The sequence below is a fragment of the Vespa mandarinia genome, chromosome 1 (genome assembly GCF_050613455.1).
Source record: "Vespa mandarinia isolate Hongniang chromosome 1, ASM5061345v1, whole genome shotgun sequence".
NCBI lineage: Eukaryota > Metazoa > Arthropoda > Insecta > Hymenoptera > Vespidae > Vespa > Vespa mandarinia.
Genome location: NC_140810.1, coordinates 8,258,932 through 8,280,224, shown reverse-complemented (window position 1 = coordinate 8,280,224; position 21,293 = coordinate 8,258,932). Strand labels below are relative to the sequence as shown.

Sequence of the window (21,293 nt, the reverse complement as noted above, 5' to 3'; positions counted from 1 at the left end):
ATTATTATTATTATTATTATTATTATTATTTTCTTTGTTCTATACGAGTTTAATTAAGCAGAATTTTAATGTTAATTTTATTTTCTATGCGATCTCGTTCGACACCTTTTCTTTATGTACATATTCATAGGCAGATAATTATATTAAATGTCGCAAGTACAGTTCAAGATCTATTTACAAAGAAATGATAGATTAAGTAGAATTAATATATATATTGAAAGAGAGACGCGACGTGTTTTAATAAACAGCGCGCTTAAATTTGCAGATAAATCATCATATCTTAAGTAGGTATACATCTTTTTCTTCTTCTTCTTATGTAAGATATATTTTTGAGAGAAAATGTTTATGTGTGTGTGTTTGTCTGTCTGTATATGTGAGAGAGAGAGAGATAGATAGATAGATAGATAGAAGATAGATAGATAAATAGATAGATTGATAGATAGATAGATAGATAGATAGATAGATAGAGAGAGGGAGAGAGAGAGAGAGAGAGAGAGAGAGAGAGAGAGAGAGAGAGAGAGAGAAGCGAATTATTTTTAACGAAGACAGAAGAGAAAAAATTACTCAAGTTTTATATTTATTTTTTAATATTTAGACAAAGATAACGCGACGATTTATAGATACATATACATGTTATTTATATCGCTACGCAAAAAGTATTTAATGATTTATATGTCAAAGTTGATTTTTGATATATTTAACTCAGTATATAAAAATTCAAGAACAATGTGAATATTTTTGTTTTTTTTTTGTTACAATTATATATAGGTAATTATATTCGTTCTTGGGATCGATGATGATTCTTGCAATATTTAAATATTTCGCCTTTTATTTTTATCTCTCTTTCTCTCTCTTTTTCTTTTTGTTTTTTATATTTTTAATTTTTACTATCTTACACGTATTTAACTATCGTTTATATAACATTCAAACTTTTCTAACGAATACACCGTATCGTGCATCTTTTTTACTTTCTTTCCTTACTATATTTTCTCTTCGAAAAGATATTCATTTTATTTGAATACTTTTTTTATTCCTTTTTTTTTTAGATAGTTACAGTTTATATTACTTTTTCTCTTCGAATACTTACAACATTTTTAAAAAATTCAAGATGTTTCTAAAATATCTACGCGCTCTTTTATTTCTAGCATTGATAAACGTTACACATGCATAGTCATATAATGTATATACAACATTAATCAATGTTGTGTATATATATTATATAGACCAACATATATATATATATATATATATATATATATATATATGCGTAAATATGCTATTAACAAACACGCATAGAAGAAAAATTGCTGTTATAGGATGAAAGTGTATGTACAACTACATATCGTTTTATCATGTATATAATATACATATTCTTCACTTATATTATATGTCGTATGTGTGTGTATGTGTATGTTGTGTATATGTGTATATTGTAATCTTAAAATTACAATTTCAGAAATAACTCCTTGCAATTATTTTTACCACATTTTTATCATGTTTTATAATGATAGAGAAAATGTATATTGCTCAAATGAAACTATTTTATAAGAATTTTCAATTCTAATCTTATTCTGGCAAAAGAAAACAAAAGATATACGATTATGAACATTCGTTTAGTCATATACCATATTGCATGTATACATGTATATATATGTGTGTATGTGTGTGTGTTATTAATATTTAAATAAAAGAAGAGGCGTGATAATAAAAGAATTGAAAAAAAAGTAGGAAAAGAAAATAAAAGGATGTAGATAAGAGATAAGAATAAAGAGAAATGAAGACAGAAAGAAACAGAATAATATAGAATTTTCATTATTTCATTAAACTTCGTGAAAAATTGGATATTATCAATATTAGGAAATGTGGCCAGCCCTTTTAAAAGATATTAGTTTTTAGAGAGATTAGAATCAAATTCGATTTCGTGAGAGGTATCCACCTTAAGGCAAATTTATAAATGAATCTTTTTCAATGGAATAAAGTTCCATCTCGATTTTATTATTTCTTTTTTTTTTTTTAATGTTTTGTTTCATTTTATCTTTTCAATGACCTGTTTTTTACTCTCCTTCTTTTACGGACTTTTTTGTGCGTATCATAACCAATCATAAGCAAGAAGGAAGTCGATTTCGAACTTTACTAAAAAAATTATCTTTTTTTTTTCTTTCTTTGTTTTTTTCCTTCAGAATTTTTGATCATAGATAAGAGAACAGGGATATATCGAATAATTTTTATATCAATCATCGTTTGATAAGTTCTGCTAATTACGTCGTATTTGTTATCTTTTTTTTTTTCTTTTTTGGTCCGAATAGAAAAAATCTAATTTTTATTTAAAACTAAAACTACACAAAATGTACGCTTTCTATAATTTTGTTGATTTTTCTAAATATCATTTTGTTCCTTCAAAACTGTGCGTGTTGATGTTTTATTTTCTGTATTTGATCACAGTAAAGGCCTATTCGCAGAAACATTTATAAATAATTGTATATTTTTGTTTTGATTGTAGATAGATAATTTGCGCAATTAAAAGTATTATATTTTAATGATTAGAAAAAAGAGAAAATAATGTAACGTGATTGTATATTCATTAATATCCTTGATAAATATGTGTGAATATTTTCCGTGATTCTAATTTTGTTTCATTTCTTTTTTTTTTTACTTTTTGTTTTCTATTTATTTGTTTATTTATTTATTTATTTATTATTTTTAAATAGACAAAAATTTCGAAAGTAACAATTATTGGTCAAAATGTAATAACATCTTAAACGAATGATTGGCATTTTAAATCTTAAAATGTACGAAGAAGTCTTATATAAGTTTGAAATCTGTTCTAATTCAGTAGAATAAATTGGTTCCATTAAAAGTCTTTTGTTATTGATGTGTCTCGATACGTAATATACATATACATATGTATGTATATCATTTAAATGACTAGAAAGAAATCTAATAGCAAGCTTGTTTAATAAACTTGGAATGTAAAAACACATTGTTTCTAAGGAATTATTTTTTGGCTAGATAGTCAAGTACATATATTTGTTAAACTTAATATATTTTCCTTTTGCATTTAAATTCGTTAACTTTTATTTATTTATTTTTTTTCTTTTCAAATTGGATCCGACCGAAGGAGTTTGTTTTATATATATTACTCCTTTATGGGATAAAAATATGAATAAATAAGCACCTTAACCTTCCCGATAAAATTATTTTCATTAACGTTGAATCTACTTGAAGAATTTTAAGTACCTCAAATTCTAATAAATTGACGAGTTAAAGTTTCAGATATTATATTTCATGGAATAAGGAAAAGATAGAAAAGAATTAGGATATAGATGTGTGTGTGTGTGTGTCTGTGTGTTTGTGTATATATAATAAAGATAAAAATGGGAAACGAGATAGAAAGAGAGTGAAGAAGAAAATATGAAAAGAGACAAGAGCATATAGAATTATATTCTGAGTAAAAATTGTCAAGGTCATCTAAAAGTAACTAAATTCCTGCATCTGACTATGTATGTACATATGTTAAAATTGATTTCGCCGTTTAATTAGTTTGTGATTATTATTACGATATATCGGATAATTGCGTTTACATAAACACATCACGAATCTAAAATTCGATCGATTTTATTAATTGTTTTATATTCTTTATTGAGTTATCAATAACTTGTACGCAAGATAGAGAAAAATTAGGGCTGGCCATTTAAAAATCGTGCGTTCCCTTTTCAACGAGTTAACAAAATGTCAAACTACGATAGGGAGATCGGTGAGTGACATCGATTGACTCGTAGATATACATATTTTTCTTTTGTTGTTTTTGTTGTTATTGACGATATTATCGTAGAATAATTTTTTTTTATGCGATACCTATACTCTTCGACGAAGACTTTACTCGATGTGGACATCGAGTTTTTTAAACTTTTATATATACGTATATTAGTATACATATACTTATATATACATATATATAATTTAGTTGAAGATCAAAGTTTGGCTCTTTACTTAAAACAGATTTCGCTTGCATGGCTGACTCATATTTTTAAGTTTCATTTTATTTTCCGGTATTTCTTTTCTTTTTTTTTCCTTTTTTCTTTTTTTTTTTTTAGTTGTTGATTTACCCTCTTTTCTATTTACTCTTAAAAGTTATTTTACAACGTATTATTTACTCATCTCATCGCTATAATGTTATGTATACGATAGAAGGATATTTTGGTAGGTTTTTTTTTTTTTTTTATTTTGAAAATCTCGCTCTATACCTTTGAACATCTTAATTAACTAACTGACTAACTAGCTAAAAATCTATTCGATCCACGAAACGTCCGAAATGTCTTGTTATTTCTCTTTTTTCTATTACTTTTTTTTTTTTTAATTCGATATCAACTCTTTCCTTTTCGTTATATTTAATAGTCAAGAGAAAACAATTTTTTTTCGTTCATCTCTCAATATGTTTAAACACGCCAATCACGCGAATGACGATCAGATATTCTAGTTTTCATTTGATATTACGAAATCTAGAGAATCGATGTGTTTCTGAGAATTAAATTATTCTGAGAGCAATAAGCGCGATGTTATACGGGAACGATATTAAGGCACGGATGATGATAAAAGTAATTCATTATATAGTCGAAGAAGATTTACGTATATGTATGTGTATATATTTATACACATATATACATATATATATATACATAGTTGAAAGTCACTCAAAGGAGTATACTGTCGAAAGCATAATTCATTTGAAATATTAAATAATCCTTTCTATAATCAACGATAATAAAAAATATCAGTATGTTTCGTCGGTAGCGCGATTGGACGTGACATTTGCAAGTTCGTCGAATATTACTTCTTCTTTTTTTTCTTTTATTTTCTTTTTAATCCTGGACGGCGCGTTTCGGGAAATGCAACGCAATGAACGTAGCTTATGATTTAATTTACTGTAGGCTCTCTATATCGGCGCGATCCTTTGGATCAAAATTTCGAATATTAAATGCAAAAAAAAGAAGAGATCGCTCGTCTCCGTGAATTCTTTTCGCCGATGCTGTGAACGAACAATCGCTGAGGTAACACGTTGCATTTTCTGCTCTTTTTTGATCTTTTTGTTTCCTTTTCTTTTTTTCTTCTTATTTCACCTCTCTCTTTCTCTCTCTCTCTCTCTCTCTCTTTTTCTTTCGTATCGCGTTATTATCATTCCCACGGAAAGAAAGAAGACAATAGATATTATCTCTCTCATCGAAAGATACGTTTAATAATTTATTACTTCGACTGATAATGGGATACGATAAAAGTGTCTTACGTTAAAGAAGTTAGTATCGAACCAGTTGTAAATTCAAGGTCGTTGAAGTCTCGCGAGATTAACGTATTTCATGATAAAGTATCATCCGATTTTTCTATGGTCGAACGATTCTAGTGAAATTATAACGTGGTTTTAGGCGTTAACGCGGTTAAATTTATTTTTATCGTTAGATTATTCATACGTATGAAGCAACTATCGTGTGTTTGTGTGTTTGTGTGTATGTCTATGTGTGTGCTCCTGACCTATATGTATATTGTCCAACGCGAGAGATTTTCTCGTTCATACATTAATCTCTTTCTTCTTCTTTTCTTTTCATTTCTACAGCGTTTGATCATATAGCAATCGAACGATGAGAAATCGGAAACCATCGAGATCTCGTTTACGGTTTATCACTTTAGTGCTTTGCTATTGAGCATATCTTCATATATGTTCCTCTAATACATGTAATAATATTAAAACTCTCGAATCTCTTTGCTTTTTATTAAAATATCTGCATCGTGTATATAACGTATATATGTATATATAGGTATATTTATATGTAATATATATATATACATATATATATATACATATATATATACATACATACATACATGTATATATTTATTTTCTTTAAATACATATATTTTCGGCTGTCGTACTACGCGACGGTGAATTTAAATAAGTACGTGAGACTTTTTCACAAAAACGCACATGTAACATATTCCCATTAATGTGCCTGACAGACGAACAAGTACGATTGAAATGTTTGCTTAACGATTTTTCTTTTTTATTTTCCCTTTCCTTTTTTTTTTGCGTTCAGTTGCTTTCTTCGTGAATCTCTCTCTCTCTCTTTTTCTCTTTCTTTCTCTTTCTCTCTCGATGACAGGACGACAAAAAACTAGAACATTTTTTACCATTTTTTGTTACTATTCGAAGCTGAGGGAACAATTTGGAGAGAATCTTCGAATATTTTTTAATAAAAAATGGAAAAGATAAATGTATCAATTATCATTTTTTATTTATTCTCTTTTTTGTTTTTCCTTTTTTTCGTAGAATTTTACTAAATCCTCTCGTGTGCTTCGGCCTTATTTTTCATTTTATTATTAGTTAATACAATTTGAATATCTTATAATTTTCAATAATTTTGATTGATTTATCATGATTAATACAGAATGAAAGAAAGATTTCCAAAGATTGTGAAAGAATACATGCTTTTAAATAATTACATACGTCGGCTTGCAGATCGGTTTTTAGATATTTTATGTTTGTGCGTCGGTACGATCGATCGCAACCGATCGAATTGCCGAATTTATTTTTCGATCATTTTATATTGGAACGTTAGATTATCATTTGAATCGTACTTGTTTCTCGCAATCGTCTTTTTTTGTTTGTTTCTTCTTTTTTTTCATGTATTTTTTTTCTCTTTTTCGTTTTTCATGCTGCTTCACGACAGACAATATTTCGAACGGCATGAGCGTAAAACGGATTTTATAATGGATACCGAGATGAAATCTAAAAAAATTATTATTAGGTGGAAAGAAATATAACTCAAATGATGTTTCGAAAACGTTAGGACGATCGCGAGCATTCATGCAGCTATTTGGCTTCGAACCGATAACGACAAGGACGATCATTGATCGGTTGCAAGTAATCGATTACAATTTTTATTTGCGTTAATGCGCGGCCATTAATATCGATAGGACAAAAAACTACGGTTCATGTTTTATATATATATATATAATATATATATATACATATATATAGAATATATATATAATATATGTAATATATTTTATATATATACATACATATACATGTACTATATATTCTAACAAATATATCTTTTATATAAGAAATCATTTTTTTCCCTATTCGTCTTTTTAACTGTTATTTGTTCTTAAGGAATCATCGGCATTGCGTAAGATCGTCCATTTCTATATCTCCAGAACGATATTTAGGATTAGATCAACGCGACCCTCGATCAAAGGCAGTGTGAACATTAACGAAAACTTTGACATTCGAACAAAGGCCGCCGCATTTTGTTGTCCCTCTAGGATCTCTTTCGTCTAATTATAAATTCTATCTAATTATCTTTATAACAACAACAAATATGTTTCATTTCATTATAATATATTATAAATATGTCTTATCATTAATAAAGTTTATTACGAGCTAATTCTCACACCAACTCTTAAAGAATTCCTCTCGACTTTGTACGCTGACAAAATACACTGATTTCATATTTCAAATCAAACGGATGTTTACTATTTATAACAAACAAACAAAATAAATCCCTGTAGTTCTATTGATTTTAAATTATTAATCACATTAAAGTGTAATCGGTCGTTAAGATTTTTTGTTGTTGTTATTGCTGTTACCGTTTATCTCGAAAAGTAAATAAAGAAAAAGGTATATATTTTTTCTAGCGTTTACGTCGAAGTTATCATAATTCTTGAAATAACCGTTAAATAATTCATAACTTCCTCCTAACTTATTCGAAGATAAGATCGTGTTTTTGTATTGTGTAACGTGGTGTTACGCAGTTTAACGCTTATTTTTCTTTCGTTCATCGCGAGGAGCGATGTATATGTATATAGAGGCAGGGAATCAAACGAAATCATCTTTCGAAATCGCCGAGAAAAACGTTATACGAGGAAATTGAAATGGATCAACGTGTTATTTTATATTGCGAAACGTTGATAGATTTGTTTAAAATAGAACGGAGGAAAAAAAACAAGTTGAAAACAAAGAAGGATAGAAAAGGAGAAGTCAATTGAAAAAAAGTTTTTGTAAAACCTTTCGTCGACCATCTACCATTGCTTTTTTCTTTTTTGCTTTTTTTTTCTTTCTTTGATTTTAATCGAACTTGGATGCAAACTAAATAATGTTCAAAATCGATCCGATAAAAAATGTTTCCTTTTTTTTCTTTTTCTTTTTCTTTTTTTTCTTGTTAAATCGCTGCGAAACGTGACATTGTCATCGTCGAACGTCGATGAATGAATTCGATTGTTTATGTCAATTGTGACGTATCAATAATGTACGCGTTATATAAAATTAGCGATTATCGTTTCTCTAGCAACAAAAAATGTCAATATACGATCATCTACTAAAATATTCTAGAAACTTGTATCTTTTTCAAAGAATGAAATAAGTACGCTATGTACCTATATATATATATGTATATATTTATATTTATCTTCTTATTTTATTCTTTTTGCTTCTTCTTCGTCCTCCTTCTCCTCTTCCTCTTATTATTCTTATATTTTTTTCCCCTTATAACTTCGATACACATAAATTCGTCCAACCATTCTGATAAAGGATAAAGGTCGAACCTTGACTAGAATTACGTCATTTAATCTTTCATTCCTTTTAATTTTTAATTTAAGGCAAACTCGCTTTGATACTCACACAGACATACACTTTTTTGTTTCCTCTAATATTTTCTTACATGCCATTACTCTTGCACGATTATCCCTTATCTTCTTCTTCTTCTTTCATATTTCCTCTTCTTCTTCTTTCTTCTATCCTTCTATTTTTTCTTTCTTTCTTTCTTTTTTTTCGTCTTTCTTTCTTCTTTATTATCCTTCTTTTGTCTATTTGCAACAATCATATATACTCACGCTCTCTCACGTATCCTAAGCACACGTACGCACACGTATGCACGCATTTATACTTCACGCAATCACGTTCGTTGTTCATTTTATTCCAGGGATCAAGAGGGGGTGAACATCCTTCCTTTTCGACGCACTCTCGCCAGGAGTGTTTCGTTCTTTCTTTCTTTCTTTCTTTCGTCCGTCCGTCCATTCGTTCGTTCGTTCGTTCGTTCGTTCGTTTGATTTCACTTCCTCCTGTCCTGGAAAATAAAATAACGACGAGTTATTCTATTGTTTTATTTATTTCTTTTTTTATTTTATCTTTCTATTTTTTTTTATGTTTTTAATCAACGAAACAATTATGAATTGTTTCGTAAATTTAATGCGTTGAGAGAGAAGAGCTATATTGTAAACGTTCAATTTTACAGACTTTATTTCAAAAATGTTTTTAAGATTATCTTTTTTGGTGATACTTAGAATATTAACAATAGAATATTAAAATACACTTTCTAATAAAAGTTAAGTCTAATTTTTAAAATATACGATATTTAATTATCCGTGTATATTTTATTTTACTTATATAAAGTATAGGTGAATTTATTAATTTATGTAAAGTCAACGTGTTAAACGTGTTAATCCTTTGATGCATAATTTTTGTAGAAATATTTAAATGTAGAAAATTTAAAAATTAAGATGAAAAAAATGACATTTCGAAATTGAATGAAACGTTAAATTGAACGCAATGTATATAAATATATTTTATCTTCGCAAATACATAACAGCGTTAATTCTGTAATGCATGCTTTTGATAGAAATCTTTAAATAACTATTAAGATGGAAAAATTATATTATGAGATTTACTAAAAAATTTTAATTTAAAATAATACTACGATAAACATTAATATGTATTCCTAAGGACGTACAGTGTTAATCTTGCGTGATTTTTTACAAAAAATATTCGATAACTAACGAAATAATTTTAATGAACAATGTTAATACAATAAACACGAGAATATTATAAATTGTGCAAGCACATGCATTTGAATCACGATTAAAAATAAATATTCTCTTACACACACACATGTATATATATATATATATATATATATATATATATATATAAATCTGATCCTGTATCCTATACTTACCAATAGAATGTTTTCTTGAGCGCACGTCTTGGCGGACGAATGCAAGAATCGAATATAAACGTAGCTTCGGTAGGCCAACGTTTGGCATCGCACATAGCGATGGCGATTTAGAAGCCTTGGATTATGCCATAGGCCTCGAGGGTGGACATGATGAGGTAGAAGAGCCATAGGGAAAAGAGAAAGGCGGACGTTAAGAGTTTCGGTACAAAAGGCCCACCGAGCTCGCCGCCAATGCTCTTCGTCCGTCTTAACAGCAACACCAGGATCACCAAGCAGGCTTCCGTACAGAACAACGTTACGGAGAAGGCCAAGCTAACGCCAAGAAAAAGATTTTTTCCACATTTTTTCTTTCGCTCCTTCTTTTCTTTCTTTATCATTTTATTTTTTGTCTTCATTTGTATATAAATTTATTTATTTATTTGTTTTTGTGTTTGTTCGTTCATTCGTTCGTTCATGTTTCGATTTTAAAAAGAAATTTTACTATAATTAATTAAATTTTTATTACGTTTTATATACGAACCATTTAAATGAACGACAGAAAAAAGAGATATTTGTCGATTATTAGATCATTAAGATAAACGAATGATTTCTATTGAACGTCATCTTTTAAGATACCCAAATTTAATATCGCTGATAATATTACTGTTAGTAACACTGTTTTATCGTTTTTCCGACGATATGACTTTAAATATAAAATAATGTATTTATTAAATCGCCTATTTTCTTGCATGTGTTCATTTGACCGTATATGTATATATATATATATATATATATATATATATATATATATATATATATAAATAAATAAATAAAAATATATATATATACATATATACATTATCAGTAATACATATATATATATATATATATATATGTATATATGTATATGTATTACTGATAATTAATCAAAATGAATTCGTTATTGTTATTTGTTTTCGTATTAGCTTTCATTTACTTAAATGCAAACTATCGTCGATATATACACTCGTGAAAATGATTTCAGTCATTATGGTGCCATCTGTGTTTACATTCTAGCATAGGACCATCAGTATGGTTTGTTTCGATGCAGCTTCTATGAGCATAATTCAAATTATGTATGATGTATATAGGATAGGCTAATAACCATAAACATATCCTTCTGGCGTTCCTCTTTGTCACGAAATTTGCATAAATATTATGTATGCGCGGTATATTCCTTTCGTAATATATAGATATATATATATATATATATATATGTATATATACATATATATATATATATTTATTTATATATTTATTAAATCTTTTATATATCAACGAAAGTTTTTTAAACTTATCAAAAAGAATTTATCAGCATGATGAGGATAATTAGAGGGGGAAATGATTTTATTTTTTTTTCGCAAGAAATAAAATGTTTCTCATCTTATAGAGCAATAAGAAAGATAGAATGTAATAAAGAAAAAATGTTTAAGTTTGATATCAAAGAGTACAATCTTTGATTTAAAAAAGGAAATACCGTTGGATCTCGATCTTCATCTATTACCATCTTTTATGATATCTCTATCTTATTTTCGTGTATCCTGAAATTTCATCCCATCAGTGGGAGGAAAAAGATGTTTGCTTTAAGAAAGGAGGGAGTCATGTTTATAGATCGAACGGAATGGCGTAATCGAGGGAGATGAGAAGGATGTTTGGGGTTTCGATTATCGCAATCTAAAATTTCGTTTCTAACTGTTTTTTTTCTCTTATTCGAACAATAACTGTATCTGTTGTGATCAAGAAAATGTTTTTATATTTTCTTTATATATATATTTTTTCACTTTCTTGTTTTTTTTTGTTCTTTTTTCTTCTTTTAGGAGAAGCGCGTGTTGTCGGTAAATGTCGTGAAGGTTAAATTGGGTTTTGATAAAGGTTAAATAGAAAGGTCTCCTTTTAACATCGATGTTTCCTTTTTGATCCTTCGTATATTGTGTGCAAAATGTTGGCTCAATTTTTGCTATAAATTTTCGTTTAACACATATAAGCAAGTTAAAAGAAAATATTGCAAATAGAAAATGATATAGAAGATATAATCATCGAGGCTATACTCGGTACTATTTAAGTTCGTTTAACGTTATACTTTTTTATCTACTTCTTTTACTCCTTATCCGATTTTCTTATTACGACTCGCACTTGATTATTGGATGCACGCAGTCACGCATGCAATCACGCATGATAGGAAAGGGTGGATTGCGGGTGGTGATGATGATATTAGTACTTAGATGCGTTCGATGAATTGGTTAAAGTAATGGATAACGAAATTAGCTCCCATATTGGAAATAATACTTATTTTACCATTATTATTTTGAGATCAGAGACGTGCGAATTTTACATTAAAAGAGAAATAATTTTCTTGCTATTGCTGTTCGATTTGTCTACATTTAACTCGAGTATAACATACTTTTTCAACATTGTTGGGCGAATGAAACATATAACAAATTCTACATTTGTAAATGAAAAAGTAACGTCATAAGTGCGACGATATAATAAATGCGAGGAGGAATGCCAGATAGAATGCAAGTGAAAATCAGCTAAAAAAGTTTAAAGAAAAAAAAAGAAAGGATATGAATTAATTTGGTTCTATGGAACAAAATTTGCACGTCTCTATTGTGAGATTTTTTCGTTTTTTTTTTTTTTTTAAAGGATGATAAGAACCTCGAAAGATCAAACGTTAATCGTACACTGAATATTAGTAAAATACATTTTCAATACTGACTTGCCGGGCTCCACAACGAATTGGTCACCGTGGCAGGCATGGTAAATGGCTGCGATGCTCCACGCTATACCGATTCCCAGGAAGACATTTACCGCGTTACTTCCGGTCACGTTTCCAACGCTCGCATCGGCGTACTTGTCCTGGCAGGCAGCCACCTTGCTCGCGAACGTGTCTGAAATAAATTCGTCAGAATCTCAGTCTCTCTTATTTGCCGTACGATCGAAAAATCATGTATTTTCGTTGTTCCATTTAGAAGAAATCTAACGTAAAACTAATCCACAAAAGAAATCCATGTTGCAAGAATTTAGCTCGTGTTTGGTACTCATTAAATCATATTTTATTTTAAGCTTTAATCATTTTAAAGTAGCTTCGTGTCGTTTATCGAAATATCCAATCGTAATGCTAGTATTAAGCTAACTAACTATTAAAGATAAGTCGGTATTGCGCTTGAATATAGGCAACGATCTATACAAACGATCGTTACTGTATATAGGTTTGCATACTGCCAGGCTACGATCTATAGATACGTTCGTTACTCTACGTAAAATTGCATACTGGTAAGTTACGTTCTATAGATACGGTCGTTATTGTATATATGGTTACATACTGACAGGGGTTACAGTGTTACAAATATAAAGAAGTGTGTTACGCGAAAAATCGATAAAATAATTTTTATTTTAATCATGTTTTCTTTTTCGAATCTGTTGTCACTTATTTTCTGTTGACTTTGTTCCGATATCTCAACAATTTAGTGTAGTCTAAGAATTTATCGTTCGCACCTTTGAAAATGAAATTTCACGAATGTATGTTTTGTTACAGTCAAATCGGTTAGCATGCGATAACGTAAACATCGAGGGAAGGTATACAGAGGACAAATGTTTGTCAAATGTTTAGCGGCTAGTAGGATTAGTGAGATGACAGTTTCGCACCGTAGATGAGAGTCAACGTGCGCAAACAATGTACGTTTGATCTTACGATCGTGGACATTTGTTGATAGTACAACAAGATACATACATTAATGATGTTTCGTAGATTTTCAAATTTATTTGGGATATCCTTTCCATATATTTTCTACCATATAAAGAGGATTATTATTATATATTAACGATATTCACACATTTGTTGAAAATCATTTTATTATTAGAAATGAATAACAGATTAATTAATGCGATCACTCGACTACATCATTAAAATTGTATCGTAAATATATTTTGTAGAATCTTCCTTCTAGTCAATGTTTCATATTTCTTACAGTTAATATACTTTTTCATTGGTATAACAATACAATATATTAAGATACATATTTTTTTATTTTATTCATTAATAGTTTGTTTTACTAATAATTCTTTTTTCATTTACTAGTAATTTATTTTATTTAATGTTTATTTTATATTCATGTAATGTTATATTTTTAATTGATATATAAAAATATACTATTGAGATTAATATATTTTTATTTTTCATTTACTATTTACTTTGTTTTACTTCACTAATTTGTTTTATTCAATATTAATATATTAGTGTAAGAGAATATATTAATTGTAATTTTGAAATGATTTCCATTATTCAGTCCAGTCGATGTATCATTATATCCACTTCAATACATCATTACTTGGTTAAGGTAGTTGTGATCTGTCAAAAGTACTAAAGGTCGATTTAAAGTCTAATGAAAAAGAAAAAGAAAGAAAAACAGAAAATGCTTCTATCACTAAAAAGATTCCTATTGCTTCTTCTTCTTTTTGGTCTTTTCTAATGAACTAACGTCACTGAATTAATAACTTGCGATCGATGTACGTGAAATCGATAAAGAACTAAATTTTATTCTCATTTATACGTATTTTTGTTTTTCATTTTAAGAAAAAATCAATTTTCCTTTAGTTTATAACTTTATACAAAGTGTCCCATTTAAAGTCATATATCTAAATAGTTATCTTCTTTCTTTAATGATTAAAAGATATATATATATATACAGTTTTTTGTTATCACAATGCGTTAGCTTATGACAAGAAATAAATTAATTATAAATCAATAATAAGAAAATTCTTATTTGTTAATTAATTTCTTCTTCCTTTTTTTCTTTCTTTTTTTCTTATCATTATTATAATTATTATGTCAGGTACTATTCTACATCATCTTATAATAGTTTTCAACTACTATTACCATTATCATTATTATTATCGTTATTATTATTATCATTATTATTATTATTGTAACGACTGTATAAATTAGTGTAAGATTGTTAAATCTTGGATATCTCCGCTACACCATAAAACAGCTTTATTCCTATGCGCTTTCTCTGTTCGGTACAGGGCTTTTCTCTCACTCTCTTCCTTTCTTCCACGGACTATAGATATCTCCTAAAAGCCGACAAAGAAGAGACATTTCGACTTCCGATCTAACTATACTAAAAAGTTTGCTCTTAACTCCTGAATATCTTCTCTTCAATGATTATCTACAGAATGCAATAAAATAAATTACACGTTTTTTTAACATATATACATACATACAATCCCTTATGTGTGAATATCGTTAGCATTTTGGTTAGTTCTGAACTCGTCACGTAATAATAATAATTATTATTATTATTTTTTTTCTTATTATTAACTAATAATAAGAAAATAAAATTAATAATCTTTACGAGCTTTAATTTCGATAGAACGAGGAAAGTAATCATTTTGAATAGAAACTTTTGTCCTATAATATTCGTTCATGTAAATCGATCGAAGGGAAAATATTTAAATGTACGAATTTAAATGGAATGTCGTATATATGTACCTTAGATGCTTAATTCAATCGCAAGGATTCACTTATATCGAAAGGTCTAAGAGTTCGTTGCCGGCCGTTATCGAAGAAATTTCCATAATTCACGATTCGAGGATTACTTGCCGGTTAGAAGCAGTTCCATGCACGAAGATGCAAGCTTTCCGGAGCTTATTTTCTTCCTTCCTTGCATCCTTCCGTAATGTTCCATTCATATTTATATCAACGAACGTAGACTTTTGTGAGAGATAGGTATAAAGAGGGAGGGAGAGAGAGAGAGAGAGAGAGAGAGGGAGAGAGAGAGAGAGAGAAGAAATATTCAATAAATGACAACTTTTTTTTGTAATCGTTTTAATATTGTTAATCAAAGATGTCGTTACGTTTGGAGAAAAAAAATAAGTTAAAAGATAGTCAAATCTTTGCTCATTTCTTCGTAAGTCCGGATCTAACTTCTATTGCGAATGGAGTCGACGACAATCACGACTTGAAATTATCAAAGTTTCGAAAGCGTCCTCTGTAAATATTCATTACTTTCTTCTTGCACTTTCATTTAATACAGTTTTCGACTTGCCACTGAATGAGAACTTAACAGTCTTAAGTACGTATTTTTTGGTCGAGGTAAAGATTTGACGTCAGTTATATATGATTCATGAAGAAGAATAGGCCAATATGTGATTGTTGTTATTATTATATTGGGTTAATTCATAAATAATTGTAAATAATAAAATACATATATATACATATATATATATATATATACATATATATATATATATACATATATATATATATATATATAAGTATACTTTCTTCAGGTAAATTTGACGCGCTTCTCATGGCCCGCCTTTCCATTGTCTTTTGTTATCTACAAATTCTTTTGTTACCTACAAATCGAGCCGTTAAGATTTGGGAGAGAAACGAGCAGTAAGAAATACAACGTAGACGAGAGAAGTAGGACGAGAGTGTAGTATAAAATTTAACCAGTATGAATAATAAACATAAATTGTCGTTTCTTTGTTCACAGAGAAACATATTTTCGTTTATTACCTCACATAATTAATCCGAGATATTATATATATATATATATATATATATATATATATATATATATATATATAAATAAAAATTGATAATATATATTTTAGAAAAATTCAAAAACGTATTATATATTGTAAATGTAAAATATAAGATGATTAAAAAAGGGACATTTCTTAAAGGACTTTTAGTATTTACCGAGAGAAGTAAAATATGTTTGATGAACATAAATTCTAAAAGTAATGCTTTCTGTAGAATCAACTTTTATTATCTATTAGATTTCAATATTATAAGTGATTCTCTTCATCACATATTGAATATATATATATGTAAAGAAAGTATACTTTCTTGAGTTAGATTTGCCGCGCTTCTCATGCCCCGCCTTTTGATTGACTTTTGTTATTTACAAGTCGAGCCATTAAGATTTGGAAGAAAAACGGGCATTAGGAAGTAGGATCTATGCACGAGAAATTACAGAGAAATTTTATAAAGTTAATATATTAAATAAAATTTAAGTAGTGTGAATAATAAACGTAAATTGTCGTTTCTTTGTTCACAGGTAAGATTATAAATAGCAAATAATTGTTAATTAACAAATAAAGATTTATTCCTTTGTTCACAGAGAAACATTTTCGTTTATCACATCATTCAAAATAATAAAACATATTATAAAACGACAATTTTTTGTTTATAATGGCAAGAAAACTACAATTCGCATTTAAATGTGTGGCATCACCGAGCGACAGAAAGACAAATGTGATTGTCATAACCTCTATCACAACTGAGGACAATAAAAAATATGTTGTCAGAAAATGAAAAATTTGCAAGTGACCACAGCGGACTAACAAAAACAGAATGCTATAAGAGAATGAAAAAAAGCCTCAATCAAAGAGGGCAAGAAAGAAGAATATGGATTAAATGCACACAGGAAATGGAGAGTACGTATTTTGATGAAGATGACAATATAATGTTTAATGATCTATATTTAGAAGAAATAGTGGAAACAAACATAGTAGAACCCACACAGAAGAAAGAATACCAAATAGATTTAAAGTGTATATCAGAAAAATTCATGATTGAAAAATTTGTATGTAAACACTCAAATGCAGAACAATGGTTGGAGACATTTAAAAAAGAATATCGAAGATTCAAAATTAAAGAAGATAACACGAAAATTGAGATTTTAAGATTATTCCTTGACAGGGCATGTTTAGACTGGCACTCAGCAACACTAACAGCATTGACAATGGAGGCTGGTTGGAACGAATGGAAACAGAAATTCTTGAAATCATTTGCAGACAAGGGATGAAGTATAAGTATATACGCTATATCGTACAGATATAAAGAAGGTTCACTAATGGAGTACGCTATGAGGAAAGAAAAACTATTACTGGATATGGACAACAATATCAGTACAAAGACTCTGATGATGCTTATAGCAGCAGGATTACCAGAATTCATAAGAGATAAAATAGAGAAAATTGTCAAAGCTCAACAGAATTACTACAAGAAATAAAAAAATATGAAAATCTAGTAAGTAAGAACAGTTTTACAAAAAAGAAAGAGGAAAAACAAGATAATAAGAAGAAATTTGAAGAAAAGAAACCATGTAAGAATTGTGAAAAACTAAACAAAGGTATTAGATATCATTCAGAGGACTCCTGTTGGTTCAAAAAGGAAAATAGAAAGGAAACCAGAATAAATGGAAGCAATTCGATGATAGAAATGGACCTATGCAAGGAACAAAAAAACGAATAACCACACCATTGATCAAAGTAAGGATAGTATTAGAAAAGAAGTTAGAGGTAAACGGAACATATGACCTAGGTTCCCAGGTCTCTCTAATAAATTCGAGACTAGTCAAAATAAAAAAAAGAGAGACAGAAGATAAAAATAAAATATTATTAAAGACGGTTAATGATGTGACATGATAAATAAAGTGCTAGAAACAGACAAAATAGGAGTAATACTCGCAGATCAATAGCCGGGAATAAACCCAAGAGAATTTAAGGAATTCCTAATAGAAAATGACACTAAACTAATTTTTACGGCTGTCAACACGCCCTTCTCCAACGGTTTGAACGAGAGACTGAATCAGACCCTGGTAAATAAAATAAGATGCAGGATATATGAGAAAGAAAAAAAAGAGCTTGGACAACGATCGCTAAAGAATGTTTGGATAAATATATTGAAACAGAACATTTACGCCTAAGTATTTGTTAGATGCCACAAACACCAGCATTTTACCCGAAAAAATAAAAAGAAGAAACAGTAAAGAAAATTGGATAAGAGATAAAGAACTAGCTCTAGAAAGAACAAAAAAATCACACGAATATGACAAAAAGATATTTAACAAGAGTAGAAAGAATCACCGATTTAACACAGATCTGCTGTATATAGAAGATGGCAATAGGTTGAATAGAAAGAAATTAGACGAATTGAGAATTGGTCTTTTCCAAATAGTAAAAAAAATATCAGAATCAATATACAAAATAAAAACAGGAAAACGAAAACAAGAAACTATATTCTTCCACATAACAAAATTACTTCCAATATCAGAAGATGAAGACAAGGACTAAAAACTGTAGGAATTTTATCCTGAGGGGAGGGGGAAATGTAAAGAAAGTATTCTTTCTTGAGTTAGATTTCCCGCGCTTCTCATGTCCCGCCCTTCGATTGACTTTTTTGTTATTTACAAGTCGAGCCATTAAGATTTGGAAGAAAAACGGGCATTAGGAAGTAGGATCTATGCACGAGAAATTACAGAGAAATTTTATAAAAATAATATATCAAATAAAATTTAAGTAGTGTAAATAATAAACGTAAATTGTCGTTTATTTGTTCACAGGTAAGATTGTAAATACCAAATAATTGTTCATTAAAAAATAAAGATTTATTCCTTTGTTCACAGAGAAACATATATATATATAGAAACATATATATATATAAACATATATATATATGTTTTATTATTTTGGATGAGGTGATAAACGAAAATATGTTTTTCTGTGAAGAAAGTTATTTCTTTCTACAATAAATACATCAAGGTATTCCTCTTTATCGAAAATTTTTACTTTAATGGTTACTAAATTTTTGTTTGTGTCACATCATTAACCGTCTTTAATAATATTTTATTTTTATCTTCTGTCTCTCTTTTTTTTATTTTGACTAGTCTCGAATTTATTAGAGAGACCTGGGAACCTAGGTCATATGTTCCGTTTACCTCTAACTTCTTTTCTAATACTATCCTTACTTTGATCAATGGTGTGGTTATTCGTTTTTTTGTTCCTTGCATAGGTCCATTTCTATCATCGAATTGCTTCCATTTATTCTGGTTTCCTTTCTATTTTCCTTTTTGAACCAACAGGAGTCCTCTGAATGATATCTAATACCTTTGTTTAGTTTTTCACAATTCTTACATGGTTTCTTTTCTTCAAATTTCTTCTTATTATCTTGTTTTTCCTCTTTCTTTTTTGTAAAACTGTTCTTACTTACTAGATTTTCATATTTTTTTATTTCTTGTAGTAATTCTGTTGAGCTTTGACAATTTTCTCTATTTTATCTCTTATGAATTCTGGTAATCCTGCTGCTATAAGCATCATCAGAGTCTTTGTACTGATATTGTTGTCCATATCCAGTAATAGTTTTTCTTTCCTCATAGCGTACTCCATTAGTGAACCTTCTTTATATCTGTACGATATAGCGTATATACTTATACTTCATCCCTTGTCTGCAAATGATTTCAAGAATTTCTGTTTCCATTCGTTCCAACCAGCCTCCATTGTCAATGCTGTTAGTGTTGCTGAGTGCCAGTCTAAACATGCCCTGTCAAGGAATAATCTTAAAATCTCAATTTTCGTGTTATCTTCTTTAATTTTGAATCTTCGATATTCTTTTCTAAATGTCTCCAACCATTGTTCTGCATTTGAGTGTTTACATACAAATTTTTCAATCATGAATTTTTCTGATATACACTTTAAATCTATTTGGTATTCTTTCTTCTGTGTGGGTTCTACTATGTTTGTTTCCACTATTTCTTCTAAATATAGATCATTAAACATTATATTGTCATCTTCATCAAAATACGTACTCTCCATTTCCTGTGTGCATTTAATCCATATTCTTCTTTCTTGCCCTCTTTGATTGAGGCTTTTTTTCATTCTCTTATAGCATTCTGTTTTTGTTAGTCCGCTGTGGTCACTTGCAAATTTTTCATTTTCTGACAACATATTTTTTATTGTCCTCAGTTGTGATAGAGGTTATGACAATCACATTTGTCTTTCTGTCTCTCGGTGATGCCACACATTTAAATGTGAATTATAGTATATTGTATATATTGTATTATATACAATATATACAATATTTTTATTATTTTTTATTATTTATATACATATAATACAATATATAAAATGTATACAAAATAAATGCAATAAAGTAATAAATATACTTATATATATTAGACTTATACACACACCCTTTATAGATGTAAATGTAGTATAAATGTTCATATTTTTAGATGTCCGATACGTCTTTCTTCTATTTCGATATAAAGTTCACATCTGCGTATTATAGATCGATAGTACATTTTCAAATATTTCTTCCATGTCACGTATTGTACGAAAAGCATTTCCTATTCGTTTGTCATAAGTCTGGCATATTATTTATTATTGGCGATGAGCAGTTCAAAATCTTTCGATCTCCTTACAAAAAGAGAATGTGCAGTCGAATGTATTACAATCTCAAGTCGATGTATTGCAGAA

The 21,293-nt window shown here is 28.8% G+C and overlaps 1 protein-coding gene and 1 pseudogene across 7 annotated transcripts in view; one reads left to right on the top strand and one right to left on the bottom strand.

The window, feature by feature from the left end:
* Window positions 1–1,998: 1,998 nt before the first annotated feature.
* Window positions 1,999–21,293, bottom strand: part of Calx (sodium/calcium exchanger 3) — a 79,733-nt gene continuing 60,438 nt past the window's right edge. For 3 of the 6 annotated variants that reach the window (XM_085655525.1, XM_085655531.1, XM_085655535.1), the window contains exons 7-9: window positions 12,739–12,910; window positions 10,005–10,316; window positions 8,975–9,116 (exon numbers count right to left, since the gene is read on the bottom strand). In XM_085655525.1, the coding sequence (XP_085511651.1) occupies window positions 10,112–10,316; window positions 12,739–12,910 (377 nt within the window). In that variant the 3' untranslated portion in view covers window positions 8,975–9,116; window positions 10,005–10,111. Of the gene's footprint in view, window positions 9,117–10,004; window positions 10,317–12,738; window positions 12,911–21,293 lie in introns of all 6 variants that reach the window. The other 3 variants (XM_085655520.1, XM_085655521.1, XM_085655527.1) reach the window with 2 other exon arrangements.
* On the top strand, window positions 16,951–20,414 carry LOC118450929 (uncharacterized; annotated as a pseudogene). Its single transcript, XR_004840949.2, has 2 exons — window positions 16,951–17,092; window positions 17,156–20,414. The product of XR_004840949.2 is annotated as an uncharacterized LOC118450929 (transcript).